The sequence below is a fragment of the Ranitomeya variabilis genome, chromosome 5, assembly GCF_051348905.1.
Source record: "Ranitomeya variabilis isolate aRanVar5 chromosome 5, aRanVar5.hap1, whole genome shotgun sequence".
NCBI lineage: Eukaryota > Metazoa > Chordata > Amphibia > Anura > Dendrobatidae > Ranitomeya > Ranitomeya variabilis.
This window is the reverse complement of record NC_135236.1, coordinates 252,048,890-252,071,477: the sequence shown is the minus strand read 5'-3', so window position 1 is coordinate 252,071,477 and position 22,588 is coordinate 252,048,890. Positions and strand designations below refer to the sequence as shown.

Sequence of the window (22,588 nt, the reverse complement as noted above, 5' to 3'; positions counted from 1 at the left end):
AATAAAACAAAAATTTTTTCCCACAAAAATTATTTTTTTAGCCCCCAGTTTTGTATTTTCCCGAGGGTAGCAGGAGAAATTGGACCCCAAAATCTGTTGTCCAATTTGTCCTGAGTGCGCTGATACCCCATATGTGGGGGGAAACCACCGTTTGGACGCATGGAAGGGCTCGGAAGTGAAGGAGCGCCATTTGGAATGCAGACTTAGATGGAATGGTCTGCAGGCGTCACATTGCGTTTGCAGAGCCCCTAATGTACCTAAACAGTAGAAACCCCCCACAAGTGACACCATGTTGGAAAGTAGACCCCCTAAGGAACTTATCTAGATGTGTGGTGAGCGCTTTGACCCACCAAGGGCTTCACAGAAGTTTATAATGCAGAGCCGTAAAAATAAAACAAAAATTTTTTCCCACAAAAATTATTTTTCAGCCCCCAGTTTTGTATTTTCCCGAGGGTAACAGGAGAAATTGGACCCCAAAAGTTGTTGTCCAATTTGTCCTGAGTGCGCTGATACCCCATATGTGGGGGGAACCACCGTTTGGATGCATGGGAGGGCTCGGAAGGGAAGGAGCGCCATTTGGAATGCAGACTTAGATGGAATCGTCTGCAGGCGTCACATTGCGTTTGCAGAGCCCCTAATGTACCTAAACAGTAGAAGCCCCGCACAAGTGACCCCATTTTGGAAACTAGACCCCCTAAGGAACTTATCTAGATGTGTTGTAAGAACTTTGAACCCCCAAGTGTTTCACTACAGTTTATAACGCAGAGCCGTGAAAATAAAAAATCCTTTTTTTCCCCACAAAAATTATTTTTTAGCCCCCAGTTTTGTATTTTCCCAGGGGTAACAGGAGAAATTGGACCCCAAAGGTTGTTGTCCTATTTGTCCTGAGTACGCTGATACCCCATATGTTGGGGTAAACCCCTGTTTGGGCACACGGGAGAGCTCGGAAGGGAAGGAGCACTGTTTTACTTTTTCAACGCAGAATTGGCTGGAATTGAGATCGGACGCCATGTCGCGTTTGGAGAGCCCCTGATGTGCCGAAACAGTGGAAACCCCCCAATTATAACTGAAACCCTAATCCAAACACACCCCTAACCCTAATCCCAACAGTAACCCTAACCACACCTCTAACCCTGACACACCCCTAACCCTAATCCCAACCCTATTCCAAACCGTAAATGTAATCTAAACCCTAACCGTAACTTTAGCCCCAACCCTAACTGTAGCCTTAACCCTAGCCCCAACCCTAGCCCTAATGGGAAAATGGAAATAAATACATTTTTTTTATTTTTCCCTAACTAAGGGGGTGATGAAGGGGGGTTTGATTTACTTTTATAGCGAGTTTTTTAGCGGATTTTTATGATTGGCAGCTGTCACACACTGAAAGACGCTTTTTATTGCAAAAAATATTTTTTGCGTTACCACATTTTGAGAGCTATAAATTTTCCATATTTTGGTCCACAGAGTCATGTGAGGTCTTGTTTTTTGCGGGACGAGTTGACGTTTTTATTGGTAACATTTTTGGGCACGTCACATTTTTTGATCGCTTTTTATTCCGATTTTTGTGAGGCAGAATGACCAAAAACCAGCTATTCATGAATTTCTTTTGGGGGAGGCGTTTATACCGTTCCGCGTTTGGTAAAATTGATAAAGCAGTTTTATTCTTCGGGTCAGTACGATTACAGCGATCTCATTTATATTATTTTTTTATGTTTTGGCGCTTTTATACGATAAAAACTATTTTATGGAAAAAATAATTATTTTTGCATCGCTTTATTCTCAGGACTATAACTTTTTTATTTTTTTGCTGATCATGCTGTATGGTGGCTCGTTATTTGCGGGACAAGATGACGCTTTCAGCGGTACCATAGTTATTTATATCTGTCTTTTTGATCGCGTGTTAATCCACTTTTTGTTCGGCGGTATGATAATAAAGCGTTGTTTTTTGCCTCTTTTTTTTTTTTTCTTACGGTGTTTACTGAAGGGGTTAACTAGTGGGCCAGTTTTATAGGTCGGGTCGTTACGGACGCGGCGATACTAAATATGTGTACTTTTATTGTTTTGTTTTTTTTATTTAGGTAAAGAAATGTATTTATGGGAATAATATTTTTTTTTTTTTTCATTATTTTGGAATATTTTTTTTTATTTTTTTTTTTTTTTACACATTTGGAAACTTTTTTTTTAACTTTTTTACTTTGCCCCAGGGGGGGACAATACAGATCGGTGATCTGCCAGTTTGCATAGCACTCTGACAGATCACCGATCTGAGAGAAGTGCAGGCTGCTTCACAGTGCCTGCTCTGAGCAGGCTTCTGTGAGGCACCTCCCTCCCTGCAGGACCCGGATCCGCGGCCATCTTGGATCCGGGTCTGGAGCAGGCAGGGAGGGAGGTAAGACCCTCGCAGCAACGCGATCACATCGCGTTGCTGCGGGGGGCTCAGGGAAGCCCGCAGGGAGCCCTCTCCCTGCGCGATGCTTCCCTGCACCGCCGGCACATCGCAATCATGTTTGATCGCGGTGTGCCGGGGGTTAATGTGCCGGGGGCGGTCCGTGACCGCTCCTGGCACATAGTGCCGGATGTCAGCTGCGATAGTCAGCTGACACCCGGCCGCGATCGGCCGCGCTCCCCCCGTGAGCGCGGCCGATCGGCTATGACGTACTATCCCGTCGAGGGTCAGATAGGCCCAGGTCACCTCGACGGGATAGTACGTCTAAGGTCACAGAGGGGTTAATCCATTAAGTCCATTAAAATTCTCATATAGTAATAATAATTGCATCACCTGGACAGGCAATAATTCCATCACCTGTGCAATACTCAGGAAATCCTGAAAACATGACCTGTTGGTGGCTCGAGGACCGGAGTTGGGGGAACACCGCTTTAACCCATTTAAAGGGCCACTGTCACCCCCCTCCAGCCGTTATAAACTAAAAGAGCCACCTTGTGCAGCAGTAATGCTGCATTCTAACAAGGTGGCTCTTTTAGTTTTAGGTTCAAGTATACCCCAAATAAAGCGTTTTTATACTTAGCCACAATTCCTGTCTCTAGCCAGGGAGGCGGGTCCTCACTCCCCAGCTTGGCCAGCTCCTCTGCCGTCACTCACATCTTCCTGCGCTTTCGGCGCCACCCCCTCAGCGCTGTTATCGTTTCAAATCCGGCGCCTGCGCTGTGTACTGGTGTCCTGCGCAGACGCAGTAAGCTCTGGCCGTCTGATGTCCCAGCCAGGCTTGCACACTGCGCCTGCGCGGGCATTGCGGCCAGCCACCTTTGGAATCCCCGCCCGGTGTTATGCATTATGCACAGTGCGGGGCAGGGATTCCAAAGGTTCCACCTATACAGAATATTGCGTGTAATGGCTGATACCAGAGAACAAAAGACATCCACAGAACACCAGGATGGATCGCTGCACAGCAAATAGCTGTAGGACCTGCGATGACGTCACTGCCATGTGATTGCCCTAATCATGTTTTTTGTTCTCTGGTATCAGCCATTACATGGAATATTCTGTATAGGTGAAACATAAATATATACTGATAAGAAGACGTTTTCCGGGGATTCCAAAGGTGGCTGGCCGGCGGCCGCAATGCCCACGCAGGCGCAGTGTGCAAGCCTGGCTGGGACATCAGACGGCCAGAGCTTACTGCGTCTGCGCAGGACACCAGTACACAGCGCAGGCGCCGGTTTTGAAACGGTAACAGCGCTGAGGGGGCGGAGCCGAAAGCGCAGGAAGATGTGAGTGACGGCAGAGGAGCTGGCCAAGCTGGGGAGTGAGGACCCGCCTACCTGGCTAGAGACAGGAATTGTGGCTAAGTATAAAAACGCTTTATTTGGGGTATACTTGAACCTAAAACTAAAAGAGCCACCTTGTTAGAATGCAGCATTACTGCTGCACAAGGTGGCTCTTTTAGTTTATAACGGCTGGAGGGGGGTGACAGTGGCCCTTTAAGACCAAGACAACCTCTCTAGGCTTCCTTCGCATATTGCAATATCGATAATTACAACTGAACATTGCTAGAGACATGGACTCTGCTACACAAGCAACTATAGCACAAAAGCCCCAGTACATAGGAATAATAATTAATAAATAATAATAATTTAGGAATATGAATACATGAAAGAAGAACTCTGTAGCCCCAGTCTGGTTACCTTGTCTGGATGAGCCTGGATGGACAGAGCCAGCCTCACTGACAGAACTTTAAACAGAAAAGGTAGCTGATCCTGGAAAGCTTGTCTGACCTTCGACCCCAGGCATTCAGGATGGGATGCAATCCATTGTCCTAAGGTCTTCTGACTAACACGGTTGTCTGTGATCAAAGCGTCACCTTTGGGGTGAGTTCCCATCCACAACTAATGAAGAAAAATATTCAGATCAGGGATTAAATAAGAGGTAACCACAAAACAGATTTACTAAAATTAGTGAAAGATACTGTAATGGGGGCTGAAGAGCGAGGAATATTCTCAACTATCAGTGGGGGGGGGGGGGGGGGGGGGAATTAATATTGCAATACTGTGATAAGGAGAATTCTACCATTCAGATTTCATAAACACGGTAATCAGAGAACGACCTAATATTTAAATGAGGTTTTAGTGGCAATTGTAATTTTAAAAATTTTGGCAATGTGATAATTTTTTTGCCTATCATAATCGGTATTAAAAGAGAAAAATAGCAATCTCAATTTTCACACTGGCCACTGGGGCTAAATTAAGATTCATATTTCCTATTCTTTACAAAAGACTTTTCAGGAGTCTCATTATCATCACAGGCAGGATTACAATGACTATACACAGCTGATTACACAGGATCCACCATTCACAATAGGTGAATTTACAGTTGAACTTTATCCCACTCCCTTTAAAATGACCTTTGCAAACGCTCATTAGATGCATTAATACAAAATTTGTGTCTGCTACTAAAATATCGTTGGACAGATGCAAATTTCTTCCAGCAGAATGTTAATATATTGTCCTAAGGTTCCAAACTGAAGGTCAGATATTAAAGGGGTTGTCTGGTCTAAAATGAAAAGTCTGTGTGACTGCAGACTTGTGACTCCTTCCTGCTCAAGCACTGTGCTGCAAGGATACACCGTTCTCCACCTGAGTGACTGCAGACTTTTCATTTTAGACCGGATTTTAAAATAGCATGATATGGAAAGCAAAAACATTACCAAAAAAACCTTAAGACATTTATTACAAAATTGATACCAACAATAAGTTAGTTATTATCCGATGACATATTCCCTTAACTAAGACTTTATACATTGATGTGCATGTAATGAATTGCTGTCATTTCTTTATTACCTCCGCGTATGGTTTATTTGGCTCGATTTTCCGCTCAGAGTCACCACTAGCCCATAGTTGAGCTACTTCGCTGTCTCCCCCAAGCTTGCCCCATGCATAGTCTTGCACCGCACAGGACAGAAGAAACACTGCATATGAGGAAAAAAAAAAAAAAGAAGAAGGACTCAGAATAAGGCAAGCCAAATACTTCCTCACAATGTTATTTAAGAAGGTCAACCTCTCCTTTTTCTTAACGGGAATCTGTCACCAGGTTTGTGCTACACCACCCGATAGAAGATAAAGGGACCACACACTAGACTCTTGCAGTGACAGCACAAGGGGGAATAAAGATTAGGATTACTCAGCCATACAGTCTCCGTGCACAAGAGAAGTTTCCACTGCTCCTCTCATCCCTTATAAAACCCTGCAGTAGTTTTGAGTGGTCATAAATGCTGACAGCCCACCTGTGCCATTTTCCCAATAGGAGTACAGTGCACTCTATCATTTAATGGATATTTCACACAACTGGGGTTCAAACACGTCACCAAATAAATGACGAATTTACACAGAATTCTTGCTGCCAATTCTTTTCTCTGCATATTGTTTAGATCCACTGCATGCCAAATCTATTCTAGAAATGCGGCAGATTTTCACTCTTCAATATACGTTAGATCCAGCCAGCATCAGTCCCCCTGCACTCCTCCTATGCTGAAGGCAAAGCTGCCTGTTTGCAGCATGAGGACGTAGTTCAGACACAGGCCGCTCCAGCCGGGGATTCAGCGGCTTCTGCTGTCACGTAAACAGAGCGACTACTTCTTTTCTGATCTGTCCAAACAGTGTGACTTCCGACATCACACAGATTGAAAGCTAAACTCCAGCACACAAAAATGATGAAAATGATAAAGTCATATATTTATTAGGAATTCCAAATAACATTCCAATGACGGGTTTCCGTCTGTAGGCACCGCATACGTAAGAAAAATTTACAGCAAACTTGTAATAATATTCATCACTTCACAGGCAATTATTTCAACGTTTCGGCTAATTAGCCTTTTTCAAGTAAACCTGTATATGTATCTGTAATGATATATAGAATGAGAAACATCAAATATCAAAATTAAAAATATGGAAACATAGTAGGAATAATGCTGAACAAAATATCTTAATGTCAACATAATGGTACTCCCTTCAAAATATGAAAGCTCACATGCCGTATATTGAAACGTACTACTAAATGGCGACGAGACCAGAGGGGAACACTGAAACCATCAGTCAAAGAAGAAGACATTCATAAAGAAGAAAGAAAAGGAGAAAAAAATCACAAAGAAGGAATGGAATATCAGATTAAAGTGGGCGGCCAGAAAAATGCATATATTATACAAGGTGCAGACATGGGTGAACATGTGAAAATACACTGTTAGAAAGTAATGGCCAGCCTATTTATAATGGAAGCAGGATAAAATGAAATAGAGAGTAGTGACCTCAGCGGGAGAAAAAGTGAAACGAGATATAGGAAAAAAGTACCATGTGAATGTGGAGAAATAATTACCAGTGACGGGGGTCCGGTGGCACAAGTCCGTAATGCGGTGAAGAGAGGAGCGCAAAGACGCGCTTATATGTGCCAGACCGCCGCAGTGAATGAGGAGGGGAAAAGAACTTCCGGGTCCCAGGGAGGTCGAGGTCCACAGTGCGCAGGCGCCGGAAGAAAGTACGAGCGCCGCATAGGGCCAAGAAGCACCCAGTGATGTGCGTGATTCGCGCATGCGCGGTCAGCGCATATCGGAGCCGGCCTGCAAAAAGAAGGAAGAATGTTAGCAAGAAGGAAAAAGGAGATAAAAAATACTAACAGCCAATGATAAGACTTGGGACACAAAAAAGGAGAAAAGGGGGGGGGAAAAAAGAAAAGACTGGGTATACCTTATAAGTAAAAATGCACATAATGATAAATAGGGATAACGGTAAATGAAGATGACAGACAAAAACATCAATGGTAGACTCAATCAAAACTAACAAGACAGTCCTCTGCTAATTATTAATAAATAATATCATAATCTCTGTTGAGTCCGAGAGGAGAGAGGGTCTGCAGTTTGTGAATCCAATATGATTCACGGGCCTTGAGCTTTTTAATCCTATCACCGCCTCTTCTGAGCGGGGGAACATAGTCAATTACCTGAAAACGCAATTGTGCAATAAAAGCTCAAGGCCCGTGAATCATATTGGATTCACAAACTGCAGACCCTCTCTCCTCTCGGACTCAACAGAGATTATGATATTATTTATTAATAATTAGCAGAGGACTGTCTTGTTAGTTTTGATTGAGTCTACCATTGATGTTTTTGTCTGTCATCTTCATTTACCGTTATCCCTATTTATCATTATGTGCATTTTTACTTATAAGGTATACCCAGTCTTTTCTTTTTCCCCCCCCCCCTTTTCTCCTTTTTTGTGTCCCAAGTCTTATCATTGGCTGTTAGTATTTTTTATCTCCTTTTTCCTTCTTGCTAACATTCTTCCTTCTTTTTGCAGGCCGGCTCCGATATGCGCTGACCGCGCATGCGCGAATCACGCACATCACTGGGTGCTTCTTGGCCCTATGCGGCGCTCGTACTTTCTTCCGGCGCCTGCGCACTGTGGACCTCGACCTCCCTGGGACCCGGAAGTTCTTTTCCCCTCCTCATTCACTGCGGCGGTCTGGCACATATAAGCGCGTCTTTGCGCTCCTCTCTTCACCGCATTACGGACTTGTGCCACCGGACCCCCGTCACTGGTAATTATTTCTCCACATTCACATGGTACTTTTTTCCTATATCTCGTTTCACTTTTTCTCCCGCTGAGGTCACTACTCTCTATTTCATTTTATCCTGCTTCCATTATAAATAGGCTGGCCATTACTTTCTAACAGTGTATTTTCACATGTTCACCCATGTCTGCACCTTGTATAATATATGCATTTTTCTGGCCGCCCACTTTAATCTGATATTCCATTCCTTCTTTGTGATTTTTTTCTCCTTTTCTTTCTTCTTTATGAATGTCTTCTTCTTTGACTGATGGTTTCAGTGTTCCCCTCTGGTCTCGTCGCCATTTAGTAGTACGTTTCAATATACGGCATGTGAGCTTTCATATTTTGAAGGGAGTACCATTATGTTGACATTAAGATATTTTGTTCAGCATTATTCCTACTATGTTTCCATATTTTTAATTTTGATATTTGATGTTTCTCATTCTATATATCATTACAGATACATATACAGGTTTACTTGAAAAAGGCTAATTAGCCGAAACGTTGAAATAATTGCGTGTGAAGTGATGAATATTATTACAAGTTTGCTGTAAATTTTTCTTACGTATGCGGTGCCTACAGACGGAAACCCGTCATTGGAATGTTATTTGGAATTCCTAATAAATATATGACTATCATTTTCATCATTTTTGTGTGCTGGAGTTTGCCTTTTTGATGTTCAATTTTTTTCTCCTGAGCACCATATTGAATAGTGAGCACCCCATTTTCTAAATAATTACGTATTTTTTCTGGGTTGTTGCTCCTATACACCCCTCTTTTTTCAAATGTCTTTTTTGACTCTATCCTACAATGCAGACGAGACTACAAATATTATTTCTCAAGTCACAACCCCAGGTACCTTTCTCCATACCCCATCGGAACAGCTTCGAACAAGAGACTTCGAGAGGGACCTACGTCGATTGACGGCTTTGGACCTACACGCGATAACTTTGGCTGAGTACCATAAAGTTCAGCGTATTCCGAGAGGGCTCCGTATTTCACTTAGGCCCACACTTTTTCAAGAGAACACTGACTATTGTGTCAAATTCGAATCCATTCTTAACAAATGTTCTATGGACCTTATAGTTCTTACGATTGATTTTTTACAGAAAGAGATAACAGACTTGAAGGCAAAGATTTCCACTGCTGAACAACAGTTGACTGACACCATTAAGCCAGAGGACTTCAGGACTCTTAAGACTAAACTGGACGACACTATTTCTGAATTCCGGAATAGCCTTCAGGAGAAGAAAAGGACCAAGTTCCTACGTGACACTGATGACTATAAATACAATTCTGTTTACAGATGGCGTTCTACCAGGTTTTACAGAGGACAAAGATCATACCGAAGGAACAACAATTCTTTCTCTACCAGTTCCGACAGCGATTTCGGACCCTCCAGGATGCCTTTTTTAGAGTCACGCCGTGTCCGATCCCAAAGAGGAAGACGCGGAGGGGAAGGAGGAAATGCAGATCGACAAAGGATGACTACGAGATCCCAGGTAGGAAAACTACTGCACCGAACAACATCGTTTATAACATCTCGTCACAGATCCTCTCCCCATCCGACATGACACTTCTACAGAAGGGCCTCACCTTCTGCCCAGTCCCCCGGTTTGACTCCTTTGTAGTTGATCAAGAATTACACCGTTTTTTCAGGACCTTAACCCTCCGTCACATACAACTGATCTGAGAGGCGCTTCTCTTTTACTTTCATTTCTCCTTCCTCACCAGATTGTGAGGAAAGCCCCTCCCTCCAGGTAGTCTCCTGTCTCTTGAAGGTCTGTGAAACATGATATCACAGTTGGATTTCTGAGCTTCAGGGGAGAGGATATAGCTGCACAGATCTCTCAGGCTCATTGTATGTGAATACGTCACATTCAGTACGGTTGGTATTTTATGTTTTTATTCATCACAATAGTTTATTTAGCTTGTTTTATGAATGTATAGCACAAAATGTGAGGATATTTCATAGAAATAAGGGAGATTTTATAAAAGAAAGTGTGCTGCTCAGGCTTATACAGTAGTTCCCTAACATATTCCTTCTCTTGCTTCAGACTATTTGGCGGGAGTTTTGAAAAGTTTGTATTTCATAGTTATTAGTTTTATGTTAAGTAAATGTTTTTTTTGCAACTGATTATGTGTAGTCTCTTTTATTACATCCCTATGAAGGTCACTGATCACTTTTAGAGCACTGAAATTGCAAACATTAGATATTATAGGTATTTTTCCAGCAGGCGCCTGACAGGCACATTGTATGTGAACTCGTTAGTCCGAATATTGTATGTGACGGAGGGTTAAGACTGAAAGCCCATTTTGCTGCTCGTCCTTATGACCAAATAGTCGATTCTACAGTTATACCTACCAGTTTTTCTCTTAAGTCCCTGGGTCTTAGAATCGGCAGCACTTTTCAACCACCACGTTTATATCATCCTGTTGAGACATTTATCTCAATAGTACAAAGAGACGTTCTATCAATCTTGGACTCCATCGATAAGGGACATATGAAGGTCAGAAATAATTTAACTCAGGAAGAATACAGATCTCTTTCTGAGATCAGGAACAACAAAAGTCTGGTTATCAAGCCTGCTGATAAAGGGGGAGCAATAGTGGTGCTAGATAAGACTTATTACATTGAGGAGATACGTTCACAGCTTAATGATACTACAACCTATATTCCAATACCATGTAATCCCACCTTTGAGATAGCGAAACAGATTAAACAAGTTGTTACCCGTTATCAAGGGTCGGGGACCATTGACTCTAAGTTGGGCGACTTTTTGATCAACATGCATCCGGTCACGCCGGTTTTTTATACGCTCCCGAAAGTGCACAAAAATTTATGGAGACCTCCGGGTAGACCTATAGTCGCGTCCACTAATTCTCTGCTGTCCCCTTTAGCTATCACATTGGACAAAATTCTATCACCCCTGGTGCCTAACATGAAGTCCTTTTTAAAGGACACTACACATTTCCTTAGATTATTAAGGGACATGGGCCCACTGCCCCCCCAGTCACGCCTAGTCACAATGGATGTGACAAGTCTATATACTAGTATCGGACATCAACAAGGCATTGAGGCCGTCATGAGATATTTACAAGTACATACGACCTTCACAACAAATCAACTATCTTTTTGTCAAGATTTACTTGAATTGGTTCTTACCAAGAACTTTTTTCTGTTTGAGGACCAATACTACATGCAACAGAGGGGCACTGCGATGGGATCCAACGTTGCGCCACCTTATGCCAACATATTTATGGATTTTTTTGCGAATACGTTCGTCTATTGTCACCCTATGTTTATGTCTCATGTGCTTTTTTGGCAACGATATATAGACGACGTGTTCATGGTCTGGACAGGTGACGTAGATGCATTACTTAGGTTCCATGGTGACCTTAACACCTGTACGCCAGATATTTCTTTCTCTATTCAACATGATTGTAACTCCATTAATTTCTTAGACACATTGGTATTGATAAAGGCAGACGGTACGGTTGAGACTGACCTATATGTAAAGCCGACTGACAAAAATAGTCTACTTCTTTACACCAGCAGCCACCCCCAACATGTGAAGACGGCTTTACCCAAGTCACAACATGAGAGGATCAGGAGGATAGTATCAGATCCATTAGTGCGTTCCCGCAGACATTTTGAGATGGACTTGAAATTTCGGGACAGGGGTTACCCTTCAACTATTTCCAGAGTAAGAAACTGCACCGACAGTGATATCTGAGAAAAATAAAAGCCCAAGGTTGGCTTTTGTCAATATGTTTCACCCTTTTAAACGACCAATACATCAGAGTATATTTAGACACTGGAACATTTTACAGACTGCTTACCCCGATATCCCAGAATTTAAATCATTGCCATTAATTTGCAATAAGAGATCTGACAATCTCAGGAACCATCTGGTCAGAGCAGACGTCGGCTCAGCAATTATTACACCGCGACAACGCACTCTTGGCACTCCACGAAAAGGGACATTCCCTTGTTTAAGTTGCCAACAATGTTCCAATGTTATCAAGGGAGATTTTTTCTCCCATCCACGCACTGGACAAAGATTTCAGATCCCGGGTCACTTCACATGCAACTCCACATACGTGGTGTATCTCGTCAAATGTCCATGCGGTCTCGGATATGTTGGCGAGACCACCCAACATATCCGGGACCGCATTTCTAAACATAAGTCCACCATTAGGTGCTCACGTGGTTTGCTTCCCATTCCTGCTCATTTCCTAGAAAATAGACATTCTATTGCACAATTGCGTTTTCAGGTAATTGACTATGTTCCCCCGCTCAGAAGAGGCGGTGATAGGATTAAAAAGCTCAAGGCCCGTGAATCATATTGGATTCACAAACTGCAGACCCTCTCTCCTCTCGGACTCAACAGAGATTATGATATTATTTATTAATAATTAGCAGAGGACTGTCTTGTTAGTTTTGATTGAGTCTACCATTGATGTTTTTGTCTGTCATCTTCATTTACCATTATCCCTATTTATCATTATGTGCATTTTTACTTATAAGGTATACCCAGTCTTTTCTTTTTTCCCCCCCCCTTTTCTCCTTTTTTGTGTCCCAAGTCTTATCATTGGCTGTTAGTATTTTTTATCTCCTTTTTCCTTCTTGCTAACATTCTTCCTTCTTTTTGCAGGCCGGCTCCGATATGCGCTGACCGCGCATGCGCGAATCACGCACATCACTGGGTGCTTCTTGGCCCTATGCGGCGCTCGTACTTTCTTCCGGCGCCTGCACACTGTGGACCTCGACCTCCCTGGGACCCGGAAGTTCTTTTCCCCTCCTCATTCACTGCGGCGGTCTGGCACATATAAGCGCGTCTTTGCGCTCCTCTCTTCACCGCATTACGGACTTGTGCCACCGGACCCCCGTCACTGGTAATTATTTCTCCACATTCACATGGTACTTTTTTCCTATATCTCGTTTCACTTTTTCTCCCGCTGAGGTCACTACTCTCTATTTCATTTTATCCTGCTTCCATTATAAATAGGCTGGCCATTACTTTCTAACAGTGTATTTTCACATGTTCACCCATGTCTGCACCTTGTATAATATATGCATTTTTCTGGCCGCCCACTTTAATCTGATATTCCATTCCTTCTTTGTGATTTTTTTCTCCTTTTCTTTCTTCTTTATGAATGTCTTCTTCTTTGACTGATGGTTTCAGTGTTCCCCTCTGGTCTCGTCGCCATTTAGTAGTACGTTTCAATATACGGCATGTGAGCTTTCATATTTTGAAGGGAGTACCATTATGTTGACATTAAGATATTTTGTTCAGCATTATTCCTACTATGTTTCCATATTTTTAATTTTGATATTTGATGTTTCTCATTCTATATATCATTACAGATACATATACAGGTTTACTTGAAAAAGGCTAATTAGCCGAAACGTTGAAATAATTGCCTGTGAAGTGATGAATATTATTACAAGTTTGCTGTAAATTTTTCTTACGTATGCGGTGCCTACAGACGGAAACCCGTCATTGGAATGTTATTTGGAATTCCTAATAAATATATGACTTTATCATTTTCATCATTTTTGTGTGCTGGAGTTTGCCTTTTTGATGTTCAATTTTTTTCTCCTGAGCACCATATTGAATAGTGAGCACCCCATTTTCTAAATAATTACAGATTGAAAGCTGGCTCCCCCAGTTAGGCCCACGTCCCATATGCAGATATTTCCAGCGTAATTTTTATAACCAGCAGAGGGAAAGTCCACGGCTGGTGGCTGATCTCAATAATCTGGGAAAGTGGACAGTATCCCAAAAGGTTCCAAGGATGAGGGTGTATGTAATCCTGGGACACGGGTCCAACATCCCTGGCCCCTTAGCAGGCTATTAATATCAACCCACAGCAGTCTGTTTAGCCTTTACTGGTTAGAAATGGAGTGGGAACCTACATCATTATTTTCTGGGGTCCTGGTAAACTCACTGATAAAGAATAAGCAAACAGCTGTGAGTTGCTATTAATAGCCTAGGAACCTTTTGGGATATTATCCCCTTTCCCAGTTTACTAATATCAGCCCCCAGCCGTGGGCTTTCCCTCTGCTGGTTATGAAACTTAAGTGGGCGCCAACACCATCTTTTTTATTTTACACACATTGTACACAGCAGATGCTTTATACAACTCACATCATTATTGCCTGGTCGAGTTGATCTCAGGGAGACCAGGCAACAATGAAGAGAGCTGTCTTCAGCAGCAAGTGCCTGCAAACAGCGCAAACTGTACCGCTTTTTCCCAGGTGCCGGTATGTGTCACAGTGATGACACATAGATGTCAGCCTTGTGTCACCAGTGTGCTGATAGAAAACTGACATATCAACGTGTTTTGCCCATGAACATACACTGATATGTGCACAAACCCATTTATTTGAATGGGTCTACATGTGTAAGTGTCTCTGGTAGGTGTGAAAACTGTCACCACACACACTGACATGTGAAGGAGCCCTTAGGCAGTGAGGAGGCGGCTGTCAATCAGCATTACATCAGCAGCTCCGCCCTGTCAAGAGAGGAGAGTGGAAAAGAAGCTGCTGAACCGCCAGCAGGAGTGGTCTGTGACCACTCCATTCTGGCAAAGAACAGCATTCAGCACTATTTATTTTTTTCTACAAAGTCTCGGATATCCCCCTTAACCAGTGCAGATTTGAACTGTCAATTATCAGGAGCACGCTGCACCCTCACAAACAGGAATCAGGAGGCATTTTAGCGTTGAAGAAAGAAAACCCCTTTAACAGCGATAAAATTCACGATACCTGTGCGAGTTAGTTCTCATCAAGGCTACATTCAGATGACCGTTGCCATTCACAGACTAGTCATGTCCTGCTAATTGGAGGCGTGATGGAGTCCAGAGGTGTATCTAGGTGTTCTGGCTCCTGGGGCAATAATTCAGTTTGCCCGGCCCACAAGCACATATGCAATTTGCACTTAGTAATGTGCCGATGAGCTGCTCTCCCTAATGCTCTCAATGTTCAGTGAAAAACAGAAAAGCTCGTTTTCACATGATCGTAAGATTGAAAATCGCATATGAGTGAAGTTGCCTTGTGATGACTGCTGGATTGAGCAAGATGAGCTGAATCCTGACAGTGAGTATATTACACTGTTAGCATTGGCATGCTACATGGCTTCATTTTATAATTTGAGATGAGCAAATTTGCTCGGGTTCCCTCTTATTCAGCAAACTATAGCACTTGCCAAGTAAGCTAGAGAGGGAACCCGGCTTCCTGGATCGCGCCAGAGCTGCATGTGTCGCGGCTGTGTGACAGGCACGACTTGTATGGACAGCCTGTTGGGCTCTCTATACATGTGTCGTGCCTGTCACACAGCGGCGACACATGCAGCTGCGGCGCTGATCGGCCGGCGTGATCCAGGAAACTGGGTTCCCTCTGCAGCTTACTCGGCAAGCGCTATAGCTTGCCGAATAAGAGGGAACCCGAGCAAATTCGCTCATCTCTAATAATAATTAAAGGGTGCATCCAGGTTTGAGATGAAAGACTGCAGTCACTATAGGTGTACCCACTCACTTTTCTCCCCCTAGTGTCTCCCTCCTCACACTATTCTTCTCAATAGTCTCCTCACACATTTACACTCTCACTCTCCATACTGCAACCTCACACATCCCCCAACTACCCATACTGTGTCCGCACCCATCCCATCACTCTCTATCCCCATACAGAGTCTGCACCCATCCCCCCATCGCTCCTCATATCATGTCTTCAAATTTCTCCCGTTCCTCATATTGTGTCTGCACCTGTCCCTTCTTTGCTCCTCAAACTTGCGTCGTCAACTCATCCCCCATTATACTAAATCACCTACACACACACACACACACACCCCAAGCCCCATTACACTAAATCTCCTCCAAACAGTAAATCTCCCCCAGCCCTGCTACACTAAATCTCCCCACACAATCCAGTAAATACCCCTCCCGTTACATTCAATCTTCAGTGTCTTCAGCTCCACTGGTGTGGAGCACTTACCATCCATGTGAGCCAGCGAGTGACATCGGCAGCATATTCCCATGACCTGATCACGCTCCTGACGCCGCTCTGACCCAGCGGTCAGAGCTTCAATTGGAGACGCGAGTACAACTGATCACTGGGAATCTGATGTCAGCCGGCTCAGAGAACTGCTGCCTCCCAGTCCGGGGCATGACAAAATGCTCTTCAGTGCACGATCCACCTGCAGTCCATTCTACATTTCTTCCTTTCAGTAAATGGAAACTTAAAACACATCATAACCTAATGCAACTCACTCAACTACTGGGCTTGTCACAACAGTCCAGCATCGGTAAGAGCCAGCAGCTTGGCATTAGGACAGGAGCACAAGGCCGCGGAGCTTAGTCTAGAGGTGAATGACTCCATACTGACAGCAAGCAGAAATCCTGTTAACGGCCAAGAATTGAAACAATGAGAAGTTGCACAACTTTTCATTATACCATGACGGAGCTTTATGTACTTAAGACTGACTTCTGTTGGTTGGGCACATTGCCACCCGTTTCACACTAGGCGTGGATTGGGGGGGGGGGGGGGGGGACGGACACTTTCGTCTGGTTTAGGATTGCGAATTGCCACATTTTTTCTTTGATGAGAAGCAGTAGTCATCTCCGTCACAGGCAGAATTAGATAAAATTTGGCACAAGTCTAAGACAGTTATCTGCAGACCATGGATAGATCCAGGTAAATGTAGCTAAATTTGCAATTAAATGTGGTGGTCATATACATAAGCTGAACCACTGCAAAGCAGCATGCTGGGCATGTTACAGCCACTACTCACAGGCCATGAGATATTACTTATTGTTTGGAGTTGCTGTGTGATGTGATGTCTCTTTTCATTGCATAAGTAATCATTAGAACTACAATTATACATCACTGCAAAGTTCCTGGCAGCTGAGCTTCACCCCCCCTCTTCAGCTCCTGACTCATCTGCTCCTCTCCTCCTGCCAGGGTCTTTGCAGTGATGTAGAATTGTAGCTCCAATGATGACTCATCAAGGGAAAATAGACTTAATGCTTCTACATAGAGCTTAGAAGAATTCAGCTAGTCCGTTTTAATTATGTGATGCCCTAGACTTAATGAAAAGAGGAGAAGCGTTAACAGAGTAGAAAGGCAAAATTAATTCTATGTACACAGTGTTAAATAATAGGACGATTGAAATATATTAAAGAGGATAAAAGATTGATGGAAGTACTTCTGCAAGAGGGAACCTCTTGGGTCATCACTAGATGCCACTAGAAATCTCTGGCAAAATGCATCAGCCACAAGTACTCTTCTCACACCACCTTAGCATACATGTACGCCAGGGTTCGGAGGAATACTTGACAACTACATATCTGGGCCCTCCCAGATAATAATCTTTTCCAGGCTCTGATAAGAAAAGTCAAACTTGAACTCTATTGATCCTTTATGCAAAAAGCAAACAGCGGGCTGGCAGACATGAGGAGGATTTCTCCAAGAATGAAGTTAAAGGTGCGTTCTTCTGGCTCCGATAGAAAGATGACAAATACTGCCAATACCACGAGCAGCCAACGCCATACTATCTATAGGATGGAGGAAAGCTTCCCGTAGGCTTCAAGAGAACCTCACTGGATTGTTTAATTGTAAACAGAGTCCCTCCACCAATTGCTGCAGCTCCACTGGTTCTGAACCAGCGTTTCTTTGTCTTCTGTCCTCTCTGTTCCATAGTTATAGTGGATGAAATTTACCCAGCATGCTTCACTGCAGCGGCTCAGCTTACTTTTGTAGCATCAGGGTAATTTTATGTTTATGACCACCACAGTAAACAGATTTTGCCAAATTTACCTGGATCTACCCCATGGTCTGCAAATAAATAATAATCTTGGTCATGTGACAAAGTTAAACTAGGGCGATCCCTACTACACCTCTTAAAAAAACAAAACAAAAAAACATGAAGCATGAGCAACCATACGGCAGACGGCATAGCAGGCATTAATTATCAGCAATTACACAAGTCTGACAGCAGATAGCTTTTGACACTGAGAGCACAAAGCGTTCATGCTACCGGCAGCAGGCGTTACTGTACATTACAGCTGATCCTGCACCGCATCTCCTGCCGGAAACATAACGCCATTATCGGCCGTTCAACCACTTGGACGCCACTGTAATTAGTGTGGCTGCATTTCTCATCCAATTTCTCCCTGTGGTAGTTATAGAAGCTTGTGGCACAATCCTAGCCTCCAGGCACGCCATCTCAATATAACCATTAGCTAATAAGATGACAAAATAAGAGTTACTTCCTCTCCAAAGAACAGAAGAGAACTTTGAATCCTGGAGAACGGTCTCTGCAGCCCGGTCCTGAATGAAGCGGACATTCACATGCGCAGCTTCCATTCATTGTCTACTGAACTGTCATGCACAAGCGCTCCAACAGTCTCAGACAATGAATGGAGGGGAGGCTGAGTGTGTGTGTACCTGTGCTCAGGTGGGGGCTGCAGAGACCCATTTTCATGGTTCTGATCTTTGGGGGGTCCCAGCCGTTAGCAATCCCCTTTCATATGGATAGGGGATAAACTAGATTCTTTTAGAATAACCTTTAAACAGACAAAAGCTGAAATGTATGGACCCGTCACGTCTGCAACTTGTGGATGACACTGGCTCTGCGAGCCCACCTGCGTTGCAGCAGATGCAGGAGCTGCCTACTCGGTTAATTGGACCTGATTAGCACATGCTGACCGCAGGTCTGTGCTCCATATACCCCGTGTGCACCAGCACATAGGACTCGCATTTACCAATATGAGCCTGTTCTGCACAAGGACTGAACGTAGCCTTACACGGACAGCACAAATATACTCTAACAAGTAGATCTAAAGAAAATACTAAATTGAGAGTCCTCAGTGGTTGGTAACTTAATGGCTAATGGTAATGTTAAATAAAGTGTTTGAAAATCCCACCGGGTCCTCTCCAGAGACCTGACCAGTAAGGCTCTGCCCCCGGCCAGCTTGTCCCCACCAGTAAGGCTCTGCCCCCGGCCAGCTTGTCCCCACCAGTAAGGCTCTGCCCCCGGCCAGCTTGTCCCCACCAGTAAGGCTCTGCCCCCGGCCAGCCTGTCCCCACCAGTAAGGCTCTGCCCCCGGCCAGCTTGTCCCCACCAGTAAGGCTCTGCCCCCGGCCAGCTTGTCCCCACCAGTAAGGCTCTGCCCCCGGCCAGCTTGTCCCCACCAGTAAGGCTCTGCCCCCGGCCAGCTTGTCCCCACCAGTAAGGCTCTGCCCCCGGCCAGCTTGTCCCCACCAGTAAGGCTCTGCCCCCGGCCAGCTTGTCCCCACCAGTAAGGCTCTGCCCCCGGCCAGCTTGTCCCCACCAGTAAGGCTCTGCCCCCGGCCAGCTTGTCCCCAGGTTGCTCCAGATGAAGGACAGGACTTCCAAGAAGTGTGATACATGAAAGCCAGAAGATACTTTACATACACCGAGAAAGGGGCCAACAAAAAGGAACACGCCCAGAACACATAGGTGTCATACCGAGACATGGGCTGGGAAATAAGAAAAAAAAAAGGTTTTAAAGATTTTTTTTTTATTATTATTATTTCATATTAAAGGCCAAATAAGTCACCTCCAGGAAAGGTCATGAGGTCCGTGTTCTACCAGGGAAACGCAGCAGACTAGTGGGCTGCCAGAAAGAGACCACCAGCCAAGCGCACTGTCTACTGGCATACTACAGGTTAATAGTCCACCCGCAGCAGTCACCGTACGTGGAGCCGGCCGTGGGCCCGATAACGGGCAGGCACCAGTCCCCAAATGCTGCAGAGAATTAGTGTAACGGGAGCAGAACGTGCAGAGTGACCAGTCACCGGGAGCAAAACCAGCGCCGCTGCACGCTGTAGGACTACAACTCCCAGCTAGCCCCGCGCAGTCCCCAGTCCGCCACCCTGTTCCGCTCGAGTCCTCCGCTCACCTTTGGGTTCAGCCATCATTCGCTGCTTCCACCTCACAAGTCGCTACCGCTCGCAGTGCGCAGGCACATCACGCCGCAGAGCATGCCGGGAATTGTAGTCCAGATTCAGCCGGCGACTTTGCAGCTAGGATAGGAATATATATATACCACAGTGCTTCAGCGCTCGGGACCGGCGGCAGCCATGTATAACACAAACCCCATTATCAACTATTGTAATTAGCGCACGGCTTTATTCCAGTACAGCACAGCTTCTTGTCATCTCACGGCCAGGAATGCGCAGCAGCGGCGCCCCCCATATACTGCGGCGCTGACTGGCAGCTCTAGTCATCGCACTCCCTCCCGTCTACGTCAGCAGCCTCACCTGTTACCTGTCTACAGGTAAGACACGCCCCTCCCGGATATCGGGACAAGCTTGTCCCATGCTAGCCCCGCCCCCAGTGTCGTGCGTCAGTCCTCAGCGAATACAGCAGTACAAGTCCCTCCTCTTTTGTCAAAAATTCGCTAGATGATTGGCTCCCAAACAACTTTCAACCCTTCAGCTCGCCTATTGGTTTCCCTACTACGTCATACGCGGAAGCGCCGCCCTGAGAAGTCTGCCCCGTCACATCCAGGAGGTACCTGTCCGAGGAGGAGTCCCGGCTGGAGGATCCAGCGCTACACTTTGACCCTCTAGGAAGGAGCCATGGCCGGCTACGACACCAACCCTTTTGCGGACCCCGTGGAAGTTAACCCTTTCCAGGTAACAATTATTTGTCTCCTTTAACTGTACTGCATGTCCCCCGTGCACTGCGTGAAAGTGGGCTAATTTGTGTACAGCAGGAAGTGGCTTCCTGGGTGGGGCTCAGCAGGTGGAGCTGGGCGGAGCCCTGTCCCCGGTTCTGGAGGGACCCGGTGTGATGTGGGGCAGGGAAGAGGGCTACCCAGGAGTGGAGGGTGAAGTGTTTGTGACCTGCCCCCCAGTCCTCCACTGCCGACCCCTGGTTCCCCCCACACAGTGTACTCAGGTGCCGACCCCTGGTCCCCCCCCCCTCCTCCCCACACAGTGCACTCAGGTACCGACCTCTGGCCCCCCTCCCCACACTGTCCTCAGGTGCCGATCCCTGGTCCCCCCCCTCCCCACACTGTCCTCAGGTGCCGATCCCTGGTCCCCCCCCCTCCCCACACTGTCCTCAGGTGCCGACCCCTGGTCCCCCCCCCTCCCCACACTGTCCTCAGGTGCCGACCCCTGGTCCCCCCCCCTCCCCACACTGTCCTCAGGTGCCGACCCCTGGTCCCCCCCTCCCCACACTGTCCTCAGGTGCCGATCCCTGGTTCCCCCCCCCCCCTCCCCACACTGTCCTCAGGTGCCGATCCCTGGTCCCCCCCCCCCCTCCCCACACTGTCCTCAGGTGCCGACCCCTGGTCCCCCCCCCTCCCCACACTGTCCTCAGGTGCCGATCCCTGGTCCCCCCCCCCTCCCCACACTGTCCTCAGGTGCCGATCCCTGGTCCCCCCCCCCTCCCCACACTGTCCTCAGGTGCCGATCCCTGGTCCCCCCCCCCTCCCCACACTGTCCTCAGGTGCCGATCCCTGGTCCCCCCCCTCCCCACACTGTCCTCAGGTGCCGACCCCTCCACACTGTCCTCAGGTGCCGACCCCTGGACCCCTCCACACTGTCCTCAGGTGCCAACCCCTGGTCCCCCTCAGTGTCCTCAGGTGCCGACCCCCTGGTTCCCCCTCCCTTCCCCACACTGTCCTCAGGTGCCGATCCCTGGTCCCCCCCCTCCCCACACTGTCCTCAGGTGCCGACCCCTCCACACTGTCCTCAGGTGCCGACCCCTGGACCCCTCCACACTGTCCTCAGGTGCCAACCCCTGGTCCCCCTCAGTGTCCTCAGGTGCCGACCCCCTGGTTCCCCCTCCCTTCCCCACACTGTCCTCAGGTGCCGACCCCTGGACCCCTCCACACTGTCCTCAGGTGCCGACCCCTGGACCCCTCCACACTGTCCTCAGGTGCCGACCCCTCCACACTGTCCTCAGGTGCCGACCCCTCCACACTGTCCTCAGATGCCGACCCCTGGTCCCCTCCACACTGTCCTCAGGTGTCGACCCCCTGGTTCCCCCTCCCTTCCCCACACTGTCCTCAGGTGCCGACCCCCTGGTTCCCCCTCCCTTCCCCACACTGTCCTCAGGTGCCGATCCCTGGTCCCCCCCCTCCCCACACTGTCCTCAGGTGCCGACCCCTCCACACTGTCCTCAGGTGCCGACCCCTGGACCCCTCCACACTGTCCTCAGGTGCCAACCCCTGGTCCCCCTCAGTGTCCTCAGGTGCCGACCCCCTGGTTCCCCCTCCCTTCCCCACACTGTCCTCAGGTGCCGACCCCTGGACCCCTCCACACTGTCCTCAGGTGCCGACCCCTCCACACTGTCCTCAGATGCCGACCCCTGGTCCCCTCCACACTGTCCTCAGGTGTCGACCCCCTGGTTCCCCCTCCCTTCCCCACACTGTCCTCAGGTGCCGACCCCCTGGTTCCCCCTCCCTTCCCCACACTGTCCTCAGGTGCCGACCCGTGCCCCCCCTCGTCCTCAGCTGCAGCCCCTGCTCTAATTGCAGATGCTCTTTTGCTCC

General features: G+C 46.6%; 2 protein-coding genes across 5 annotated transcripts in view; one reads left to right on the top strand and one right to left on the bottom strand.

Annotated features, from left to right (window-relative positions):
• MPI (mannose phosphate isomerase) overlaps positions 1–20,729 on the bottom strand; it is a 46,006-nt gene extending 25,277 nt beyond the window's left edge. Inside the window, exons 1-3 of one of the 4 annotated variants that reach the window (XM_077264054.1) lie at positions 20,600–20,729; positions 5,296–5,423; positions 4,144–4,344 (exon numbers count right to left, since the gene is read on the bottom strand). In XM_077264054.1, the coding sequence (XP_077120169.1) occupies positions 4,144–4,338 (195 nt within the window). In that variant the 5' untranslated portion in view covers positions 4,339–4,344; positions 5,296–5,423; positions 20,600–20,729. Of the gene's footprint in view, positions 1–4,143; positions 4,345–5,295; positions 5,424–19,639; positions 19,925–19,981; positions 20,312–20,342; positions 20,455–20,599 lie in introns of those variants that run through there. The other 3 variants (XM_077264053.1, XM_077264050.1, XM_077264052.1) reach the window with 3 other exon arrangements.
• The window catches only part of SCAMP2 (secretory carrier membrane protein 2), a 49,853-nt gene continuing 47,846 nt past the window's right edge, over positions 20,582–22,588 (top strand). Inside the window, exon 1 of the mRNA XM_077264055.1 lies at positions 20,582–20,720. Within this exon, the coding sequence (XP_077120170.1) occupies positions 20,664–20,720 (57 nt within the window). The 5' untranslated portion in view covers positions 20,582–20,663. The remainder of the gene's footprint in view (positions 20,721–22,588) is intronic.